Source organism: Girardinichthys multiradiatus, chromosome 11 (genome assembly GCF_021462225.1).
Source record: "Girardinichthys multiradiatus isolate DD_20200921_A chromosome 11, DD_fGirMul_XY1, whole genome shotgun sequence".
NCBI lineage: Eukaryota > Metazoa > Chordata > Actinopteri > Cyprinodontiformes > Goodeidae > Girardinichthys > Girardinichthys multiradiatus.
The window spans coordinates 13,966,935-13,978,328 of NC_061804.1; the positions used below are offsets into that span (position 1 = coordinate 13,966,935).

An 11,394-nucleotide genomic window follows, 5' to 3' on the forward strand; every position below is an offset into this window, starting at 1 on the left:
AAAACAAAGGGTAAACATTACATGTAAGATGAAGGAAGAAGCTTCTGGTATTTAATAACTCTCCCAAATATCACAAATATGTTCTAAACCTACCCAGATAAATGATAAAGGGGGAGATGATGGTACTGATCCGTGCAGCTGTGGAACAACATCCAATGGCTGTGTTCCTGATTATGGTAGGGAAGAGCTCTGTCGTGAAGGCGTACAAAACACAGAAGGCCGATGTGATGCCGAATTTTCCTACCATCTCGAGTAGCACAGCCACACCAGGTAAATCTGAGGAGACAAAATAAAGAGGACCCTCAAGAAAAATCACATGAGATTCACAATCAACAGATGTGTTCTATTTTACCAATAAAAAAATAGACTGCAAACTGAAACCACTCTTGAAGCACTCACTGAGGGGTATGAGGGGTTTTGATAAAAACCAACCTGAAGGCAGGTAATCATGTAATGTGTGAGAAAGGTGGAATAATTTGGTCATTTCATTATAGATTAAATTAATGATTAGGATGAACTTCACGGTCAGGCACACACCATCACACACAGCTTCTGTTCTTTTTGTTGTAAGGTGGCTTTGTTTAAAGCATATTGTACATCATTCTGTGCATTTTGCAAAAAAATCCATCATGCAAAATTTGCAAATTTAAGTCAATGATGTCAAGAGATTCTTACTAAAACAGAAGTCATATGTGTATTTATATTTTTGGTTCCTTCTTTCTTGTTTGCGTTTTTCTGAACCTGAGTCGTGACTTGATTGCTTTACCTAAGTTTGATGATGTATCTTCTAGCAACATTCTCCTTTTCAAGAGCCCTAAGCCTTTTCAATTCCTGAAGCAGGCAACTAAATTCCCTCAGATTTTTCAGCAGCAATTGCACTGCAACTTCTTTTCCAGGAATTGTATGAACTAGTTCCATCTAGCCATGTCCTGCGTTTGTCATTATAGAGATCTTAACTGAATGTTAATCTGGTTTAATAGATTTTGACCGAGTTTTTACATAAACCTTCCAGATAGATAACACATACAGTTATATTCAATAAATCAGAATTACATTGAAAAGTTAATTTACTTCAATAACTCAATTCACTGTGTCAAACACATTATATAGATTCATTCCAAAAATTAAGATGAGAATATCACATCAGATCTATTAAAATTTTTTAAATAGAGATGTGGGCTTCATAAAAAGTATGTTTAATACCTACTTAAAGGGGAGCTATTTTCAGAAGGCATTTCTGATAAACGAGCCTCATATTGAATATGGCTGTATATTGTGACGCTAACATTCACAATCTTTTATTAATCATCAGACATTTGTAGGAGCTGTTGGCCCAGAGCTGGCCAGATGCTTAGAACTCCCAGGCCAGCAGGGGGGCCTCACAAACGTCCTCAACTTGTCAAACTGAACAGACTTATTCAAACTTTTGATGTTTTGAAAAAAACTTCAAATTATAAAATTTAGTCTACTTTCAAATAAAAAAGTTTTCTAAATATTACCATCTTTAAAATGAAAACTAGATTTTATACCTAGATTTATTTGGAGTTTAAAAGGGTAGAAGACATCTACTCATCACAAAACAAGAACATCTTCATAATTTCACATTTATGCTAGCATAATTTGATGTTGGTAGTTGAACACTTTCTGCTGCTTATGTTTGTGTTTGAGTCACTTTTAAAACAAAAAGTAACTACAAATAAATAAAAAATATTTCACAGCTTCCTGTACTCACAGCTCATTAAGCATAACCCCCCCCCCCCCTCTCTCTCTTTACCTGCTCAACCAAGTCTGTATTGAAAAGCTTTACAAATATTGAGGTTAATTTATTTGAAACTATTAAAGTAGTGGTGTGAAAAAACCAACATAATTATGCAGTCAGTGTCATGGTCTTCTTGTGATGGCTCTGTGTGGTCCTTACCTATGGGAATAAGATTAACACAAACAATCATAATCCCTCCAAGTAAGAGTGTTAAAGACTGACAGAGGCGTCTGGGGGAATAGTGGAGCAGCAAGAGGACAATAATGTATGCTGGAACCTCTGTGGCAGCAGACAGGAAGCAGTTGATGTAAAGGTCGCCGTGTAGGTTTGAAGTGTTGAGGATTAAAGCAAAGTAGTTCATGGCGACGATCATCCTGCCAAATAATTCAGAACAAGTCTTTAATACAGGTGGGACAGAAGGCACCAAATCCAATCAAAGTTACTCAGGTGCTCCTGTGAAAATTTCAGCACATTAATTGGAGTAATTTAACTGCACACATACCACAGACTTGAACAAAGCAATACTGTAGTGAAAATATTGCAGTTTTTCAGAAGGACCAAAATATTAAATCTCTTCTCTCGCATGGTCAAAACCTTTTCAATCTGTGACAACAGAAAAAAGAAAGCAAAGGCAGCTAAAGCATGGCAAGACCAAACATAAGTCTCCGATGAAAAGAAAAACTTTGCATGAGGCTTGAATAAAGAGAAAAGGTGAACATAACTAAAAAGAAGACATAAAACCAAATTGACTACTTTAAATACCAAACATTTGTAATGCTGCATACACTTTGAGATGATAAATAATTGTGTTGGTGTTATAACAATATTAAACATCTGCTTTCAAACTTACCTCCAGCTGTGTAAAAATGGCTTCTGGAGCCTCTACTTTATTTAGCTTTGCTGCTTGTTTAAGAATAGATTCAGCTTCGGTTACTCTCCCTTGAGACAGCAGCCAGCGAGGAGACTCTGGGATAAACCTGCTCATATAAAGAAAAAAAAGTCTTTATAAAAACATTATGCCTGCATGATGACTTGAAATCAGTAATCAGACACACACACGCAGACCCACCACTTAAAATGTTAAATCTAAGGTTTTTAATGGCAATGATACATCTCATTATATACTGCAATGACTTACCTGTGGGTTCATTTGTTTATGTTGTGAAAACATTTTCAAAAATACACTTTAATTGCTGCACTGCATGATTCAATAAATGTATGTCCACTGAATGTTTTATTTCAGTCCAGCAAGAGCAGAATAAATTAAATATGTTCAGCAAAAATCTCTCCGCTTTGAATTGGAAATAAGAAAACCGAAAAACAATTGTGCCAGAATATCACACAAACTGTGGAAATCCTTGAAAATGCTTTTTTTAAAAATAGGGTAAATTAAAAATTGTCTGGTGACTCCCTGGACTAACACTCAAAATGAACCCTGCAATCTTTGACAGCACAGGAAAGCGTCTTTTTGAGATTATCTAACAGTCAGGTGCTGAGATATTCTGCTCTTCATTAATGGACTTTACACCTAAAAGGAAGGAGGAATCTTCTTCCAAAGCCATGCTCTGAATGATTTGCTTTGCATCTTCGAAAGAAAATGAGCCTATTTTAAGTCATAAGGAGATTTAAGTTGCTATTTAGCTTTTTTTATTTGAATAACTTTTATTGTTTATATCATACAATTATACAACAAATTTTTCTCCAGTCTCCAGTCTTGATTTTATTACCAACTATAGTCGTACTTTCCATCCTTCCAAAAATCTTGGGACTCAGTGTCTGTTTTCAGCTGGCCACACCCGCCTATGGCAATCTTGAAAACATCCAGTTCTGCAAGATTTACGTTGGGTCCTGCAAAACCCGGGGGTTACCAATCCCAGTGCAGGGCTCTAGTGCACAATACTCAGAGTTGTTCCTCTTTGGAGAGTTAGGCTAACAGTTACTCAAACTGGAAACAGTTCCTGAACAAAGTTCTGCCATCTTAAGACAACTCCACCTCAATAATTTTAGAGTGCTAAGGAGAATGTTAGCTCATAAACTTAAACTCCTCTTTCACTTGTTTTGCTCAGTTATTTACTGGAAGCCCAGGCGTCCACAATAAAGATTGCATTGTTTCAGTGTTTTATTTGAAACATGTGTTGTAAATCAAAACGTTTTAAACGCAACCAGGGAGACAAGATGTTGGACGCAAAAAGACCTTTATTGTAAAATTAAAATATTTTAGGTACTATAAAGTTTAGCCAGCTCCGTTTTATCTTTATAACTTCATTTATATGTTCCATACAAACAAGTGGAAATTTGTAAAACAAGCAGTGTGTAAACTCTGTATTGTTTTGGTAAATTGCTGTCACAGGGCTTCTTAACTTGCCATGCATGTTTGCGTAGAGATAAAGCAGTGTAATGTAGGTCAAAACCTGAGAAAATTAAGCTAATTTTGTGGAACATCAAGTCTGTCACATCTTGAAGTATTTCACTTTTTATATGCCCCAATTCTGTATATTGTGAGTATCTGGATGTGGGGTGTAGAATTTACAGTGTTCTATTGCATCAGAACTAGGTACATTACTTTTGCTTTGATGTCTCATCTGACTCAACTGACTATCTGAGGATGGAAGTTCAGTGCGCTATATACAGTCTACGAGTGCCCCAAAGTAATCAAATAAATATTTGTTCTTCAAACTGAGGACCGTTAAAGGAAAAAACAAAATGCACCTTAATAAACTCACTTAATAAGGAGAACGGTGAGAATTAAAGTGGCTCTTTCATTAAATTCCTGCCATAAACAGGAAAAAACAGACTTTTTTTAAACCCTCACAAAAGGAGAAAGTAGTTCACATTACAGAGACAGGGAGATAAAACAGACCATGAGCATCAGATTTCTAAAAGAGGTCAGCATGATGTGATGCCTCAGAGAGAAGAACGGTATCTTCTCTTGGGTTAACGCTACGCTCATAACAGAAAGGCCTTGCATTCCAGGCGTCTCTAAGTGTGGCATACTGAGTTGCAAGAGTAGATCTAGTTGGAACTGGACACCTCATTGACAACAAGCTGATCTAGGACACACATTCTAAAACAGATACTAAACAAGATGATCTATTGGAATTTTTCCACTATCAGGGCATATAAGCTGTCCATAGCAGATAAGATGCTACTCAACACAACAGAACCCCATTTTGAAAACATTTATATAATTTTCCACCACAAAGAGATGTAGATTAGGCCAGAGCCAGTTAAAAAAAACATCTACTGCTCTAACATTAACTGGTCTTCAAGAATTAGAATTGGCAGGTAGGGCAGTCACAATATACTTGGCCAGTTATGTATTTTTTGGTAGTGACAAAATACTGTCACAATCACAACCATTTGCACAAAGATGAAGCAACAATTATGAAATAAATAGATATTTTAAATCAACGAGAAAAAAGGATGAAAAGTAGAGCTAGCATGCGCTGTACAGATATTCTTACCACCACAAAGGGATGTAGATCAGGCCAGAGGCAGCCATAGGAATTAGCAGCATCCGCCATTCACGGAGAAAGAAGGCTACTGCTGGCATTGCCATGTATCCCAAAGCTGAGCTCATAAATACTCCAAGTGAGCCAAAAACCACCCTGGTTTTAGGGCTTAGAACTTCGGCTCCTGTTTGTGGAAAAATTTAAGGTTTTGTTATGCCCAATCAGGCCTGACTTGGCATGTCAGATAACATTGAAAAAATATGTGTTCACAACACATGTATAGAAAAACCAGACATTGCATAGTTTACTTAAAAAAAATCATACCCAAAACAAATGCAATTACATAGTTGGAGTATCCCCCAGCACCAACAAAAAAGAAAATTAGGAGAAAGGTCTCCCAGCTTGGAGAGAAGATCTGTGCTGTGAGCCCCACAGTTTGAACAGCCATCATGACAAAAAGGATGGGCTTCCTTCCAAATCTGTAGAAGAAATAAAGTTTAAATGACTCTCTGTATTGCTAACTGAGAAGTTAAACTGATTGGTAAAATAAATTTATATAAAAATGTGGAGTGCATACTTGTCAGACAGTTGGCCTGAGAACAGAACTCCTAACAGCACTCCGATGTAATGAATCGAGGTAGTCAGTGGGTTTTTGTATTGATTCTCACACACCAAGTTCCACTGCAGAATCAGACACATCGTCCTAATATTTAGCAACTGTTTGTAACAGGCATGACAATTTCTTTAGAAATACAATGTATTTAAACTACATATGAAACTTCATTAGCTTCTGTCAACAAAATGAGACATAATGAATCAAAACAAGTGTAAGGATTTAAAACAATACATACGAAACATCTCAAAAACATAATTTCTTCAGGTCTAAAGCTCTGCCTAAGCATAAAAACCACGAGGAATACTTTTATGGCATGATTTATTTTTCATCACATAGCAAACCCAAGTGAGTTGCTTCTTACATTTGTGAAACTCTCAAGCAGAAATCTCAAAGCTATATTTAGGCCCTACATGCATGCCATTCTGAATGTGTGTATCTTTCAAATTATGATAGAAGGAGTAGTAGTTGGCAGTAGATGCTCAGTAGAGACAAAATAGCTCTTTTGAGTAAATAAAATCTCTCTGTGCTGACACATTTAAATAAATAGACATGCATTTAGGGGACAGCCAGGTAATGTTGTGCATACGCCTGTAAATTACAACCACAGCCAATGCCTTCACATTCTCAAACACCAGAGCTGTTTGCATTACACAGATTGTGTGGAAAAAATACTATATGGTGAAAGCTGGTGGCACTACTGGCATTGTTGGGCCTTGATACAAAGTAGCACATTTTACATATTTACAATTAATAATCAGATGATGAAGCATAGAACAGCAATCCTTTTTTGATATCTTAGCCAGTTTACCATATGTCCAGGCAAACATGATCTAATTAGCCTGTAATAGGCTGGAAGTTTAAAATGAATGGCTGAATAAATTAAATAAATCCAGCTATCAAGGGTACAGAAGTTAAAACAAATTGGAAGACATTGTCACATATTTCTTTCTCAATGATGAGCGCTGTCTGAAATTTCTGATAACCTTTACACAAATAACAGCAAAGGTTTTTCATAACACTAAAACTTCTACACTCCCTATTAAAGCAGATCTACTAAGAGCTCACCTCTGTAACAATAGTTGACTGGTAGACTTCTTTGCTGTATGTCCATCCATCCAGACACTTCTCCCAGGGAATATCACTCACGTTCACATCTACATTTGGGATAGCGTTCTTTTGAGAGTAGTTCCTGACTGTTTCCAGATTAAGCCTCCAGCAAGAACTGTGCTTTGTGACTCCATCAACTGTTTCCAGTGGGATTGCCACATTTCTCCACATCTCGCTGATGCTTGCGTTTTCTGGGATGTGGCATTCATGAGTTGGGGTGTCACCTACAAAGACGATGTAGACACCAACGAATCCATTTGGAATAATGCTGACGGCAAGTGCTAAAAAAATCCTCATCTGAAAGGGTCCCCAGGATCCAAGGAAAGAAGTGATGGTGTCATAGTCCCTGATTTTCTGGCTATCCATTTTCTCAAAAAAAAAAAATCCTAAAAAATAAAACACGAGCAGATGTTTAGTTCATGCTGCTGTTATATTTTTGAGATTTTAAAATATGTAAAGGTGGGGTCAAATTTAAATGTTAACTTTAATTATTGTGGGATTACTACACATTAAATAATAAAAAGGCTGAAACCCCTTTGGTCTCTGTTACAGCATGTGACTTTAGTCACTGTTAGAAGACCTATATATGTATTTTGAAAGAATATAAGCTGCATAGATTAATTTATCTTTTATTTTATTTTTTCCAGGTGCCATTCAATCGCATTCTGCATGCCAGTACTATATTTGGCAAGTGGGCTGATCATAACTGACACCGCCGTCGCAATATTCAGCAATAATATTGCAATCACATATTTTCCAAACATGGTGCTGCCCTAATTTCAAATATATTATTCGAAACAATAACATTTTTTATTTATTAGAACTACTAGCAAGATTTTTCTTTAATAAAGTCAACAAAACTGCATTTAAAAATAGTTTGTTAACTGTACAAAATCTTATAATCAGTTTTTGTTGCAAGCCTATATTGGATTTACTTAAAATCTGTTCTTTCATAAACGATCTTCCACATGTCTCCGATGACATCACATAAGGCAGCTGATCTACAGTCACCGGCCACTTTATTAGGTACACATTGCTAGTAACGGGTTGGACCCCCTTTTGCCTTCAGAACTTCCGTAATCCTTCGTGGCATAGATTCAACAAGGTACTGGAAACATTCCTCAGAGAGTTTGGTCCATATTGACATGATAGCATCACACAGATGCTGCAGATTTGTCGGCTGCACATCCATGATGTGAATCTCCCGTTCCACCACATCCCAAAGGTGCTCTATTGGATTGAGATCTGGTGACTGTGGAGGTCATTTGAGTCCAGTGAACTCATCGTCATGCTCAAGAAACCAGTCTGAGATGATTCGTGCTTTATGACATGGCGCGTTATCCTGCTGGATGTAACCATCAGAAGATGGGTACACTCTGGTCATAAAGTGATGGACATGGTCAACAAAAATACTCAGGTAGGCTGTGGTGTTGACACGATGCTCAATTGGTACTAAGGGGCCCAAATTGTGCCAAGAAAATATCCTCCACACCATTACACCACCGCCAGCCTGAACCGTTGATACAAGGCAGGATGGATCCATGCTTTCAATGTTGTTGACGCCAAATTCTGACCCTACCATCCAAATGTTGCAGCAGAAATCGAGACTCATCAGACCAGGCAACGTTTTTCCAATCTTCTATTGTCCAATTTTGGTGAGCCTGTGGGAATTGTATCCTCAGTTTCCTGTTCTTAGCTGACAGGAGTGGCACCCGTTGTGGTCTTCTGCTGCTGTAGCCCATCCGCCTCAAGATTCGAGGTGTTGTGCGTTCAGAGATGGTCTTCTGCATGCCTTTTTTGTAACGAGTGGTTATTTGAGTTACTGTTGCCTTTTTATCAGTTCGAACCAGTCTGGCCATTCTCCTCTGACCTCTGGCATCAACAAGGCATTTGCGCCCACAGAACTGCCGCTCAATGGATATTTTCTCTTTTTCAGACCGTTCTCTGTAAACCCTAGAGATGGTAGTGCATGAAAATCCCAGTAGATCAGCAGTTTCTGAAATACTCAGACCAGCCTGTCTGGCACCAACAACCATGCCACGTTCAAAGTCACTTAAAACACCTTTCTTCGCCATTCTGATGCTCGGTTTGAAATTCAGCACATCGTCTTGACCATGTCTACATGCCTAAATGCATTGAGTCACTGCCATGTGATTGGCTGATTAGAAATTTGCGTTAACGAGCAGTTGGACACATGTACCTAATAAAGTGGCCAGTGAGTGTAAGTTCATGTGAATTTGTCCATTTGTATTTTTGTTGTTTTTTTTTGCTCTTTAACACTTATGATAGTTTTCCTGGAAAGTTTTCCTTTCCACTGTCGCTACATGCATGCTCAGTATGAGGGATTGCTGCAAAGTCAATGCAAGCGACAGCCCACTGTTGTTACATGTTCGTCCAGGAGGAGTGAATGCTGCAAGTCACGGACTGGACGCAATCTGCTGGGTTTACTTAATAAACTTTTAACCGGAAAAATAAGTAAGAGAAAATAAATCCCTTTGCTTGGCAGTCAGAAAGAGAGACGTTCTATTAAGGTAAAGGAGTATGAGTTCAGGATGCATGCCACTTTAAATGATACGGATAGAACAAGACATTTATTTTATTTATCTTTATTTAAGTGGTTCACACATATAAGGGTAAATCCCTTGAAACTTAAATGCAACTAGAATCCTTTAAAATCTGCCAAAATTTGTCAAGACTTTTTTCCGCGGTTTTTAGTAATTTCAACTGATTAGCTGAATTATTCTTGTGATGTCATCGACGCAAATACAAGCAAAGCAGAATCTGCATTCCTTTTATTAAAATGCCTCTTTGTAGTTTGTGAAATCCTAAATCAATACTTTATAATTCAGTTTTGTCAGTATTGTTTTTTTAAGCAATTAAGAGTAAAAAAACTGTGACCAAAAAACACTGCTGAGGTAAATCTTTGTACATTAATGACACAATTACATGACCAATCCTGCCAGGGAATACAGCATCAATGTCTTTCTGGTCTTTGAAAGTTTTTTCCTTGACATCTGGAAATGTTTGTAGGTTTCTTGTCCTATAACTTTTGCCAGGGACACAAAAAGCTGATTAGCCGCATGCTGACTGTAGTGTCAATTGAAAATAATCTGAAACAGGACTAACGTAAGTTAAACATAATTAACTTTATAAAACAGCTTCAAAGATAACTTTCACAAAAAAACTGAAAAATTGCAATCTGCAGGTATGCCTTCAATTGCAATCAGAAATGTCCTTACATAGGATCAAATGCCAATTTATTTCAGTCTTATAAATAAAAATAGTACAAGGAATTGAACTTCATTTGAATTCAAAAATCAAGGTTGTTGGTTGGAGATGATAAAGTTTATATGTAATTAATTAGACCTAATGTATTTTTTTAATTTGTTGTTGACTAAAACATCTGAAATTTGTACTTTTTACTCTCAAGATAATATTTCAATGCAATCTTTTAGATCCAGTCTGTCCCACATTACCTTCCACAAGCTTCCCTTGGGGTCCAAAATCAAGTTGGCTGAGATTTGACCATCCAAAATAACACGCATGCATAGATCTGCGCACGAATGTGAGCTGCTGCAGTCAAGTTACTGAGAAGATGCACAGCAGGGCTGTTGGCTTCAGATCAGCTCTTTAGAGGAACCAACAGCGATGTTAAACAAGCTCAATCTATAAAAGCAAGGCAGAAGCAGACCTTTTTCTCAAATGATTTTACCTGCAGTGATCAACTGCAACACTCTTTTTCACTATTAGATAATTTACTGTAGGTGCACAGTGAGTGCATAGGATAGAGATAATTTTAGCTGCTTTGGCCCAACTCTTAATTAAAGAAATAAGAATGTTTCTTAGGTCGAAGGGGCTTGATTGACCAAACCCCATTTGGCAATGAAGAAACAACTCTAACTTACCAAGTATGAGTTGCAGTGGGCGGTGTCCTCTGGATAATGTTTTTCTTGAGGTGCCTTTTCTGCAGCACAGTTTAATCCTCAGGAATAAAAACAACTGTTCAACACGTGGAAAAATATGATTTTCATCACTTTCCATTTAAAGTCGCTGATCTGGCTCGGCTTGTAGATTTTTCTGTTCTGGTGAGAAGTTGTTTCAGTCTGCGATCATTAACACCGGGGAAGAACCGACACTCTGTTTCATGCTGCCAGGATCTCAGGCGTTCAAAGCTAAATTTAAACGTGTCGTTTTATAACCTAACGGAAAGTAAAGCATCCAATCTTTCATACTATCTGTAAACATGAAGGGCCATCTACACCCCCTAAAGATTTGCATGAACTCAGTCTGAAAATATTAAACCAATCAGAACTTAAATTTATTTAAAAATAGATCAAAATGTCTTGAATGTTTAATTAGTAATAGATGACTTCCTTCTTCCCTGAGGTGTAAACAATATCTGACACGGAGACCAATTTCTCTATGTCACAGTTTAAAATGGGAAAGACAAGAGAACATGG

General features: G+C 37.3%; 1 protein-coding gene across 2 annotated transcripts in view; it reads right to left on the bottom strand.

Annotated features, from left to right (window-relative positions):
* LOC124875855 (solute carrier family 22 member 4-like) overlaps nucleotides 1-11,127 on the bottom strand; it is a 50,896-nt gene extending 39,769 nt beyond the window's left edge. Inside the window, exons 1-9 of one of the 2 annotated variants that reach the window (XM_047378253.1) lie at nucleotides 10,840-11,125; nucleotides 6,893-7,320; nucleotides 5,789-5,892; nucleotides 5,536-5,690; nucleotides 5,224-5,395; nucleotides 2,610-2,736; nucleotides 2,262-2,362; nucleotides 1,919-2,133; nucleotides 94-276 (exon numbers count right to left, since the gene is read on the bottom strand). In XM_047378253.1, the coding sequence (XP_047234209.1) occupies nucleotides 94-276; nucleotides 1,919-2,133; nucleotides 2,262-2,362; nucleotides 2,610-2,736; nucleotides 5,224-5,395; nucleotides 5,536-5,690; nucleotides 5,789-5,892; nucleotides 6,893-7,320; nucleotides 10,840-10,975 (1,621 nt within the window). In that variant the 5' untranslated portion in view covers nucleotides 10,976-11,125. Of the gene's footprint in view, nucleotides 1-93; nucleotides 277-1,918; nucleotides 2,134-2,261; nucleotides 2,363-2,609; nucleotides 2,737-5,223; nucleotides 5,396-5,535; nucleotides 5,691-5,788; nucleotides 5,893-6,892; nucleotides 7,321-10,839 lie in introns of both variants that reach the window. The other variant, XM_047378254.1, reaches the window with a different exon arrangement.
* Between the last annotated feature and the right edge of the window lie 267 nt (nucleotides 11,128-11,394).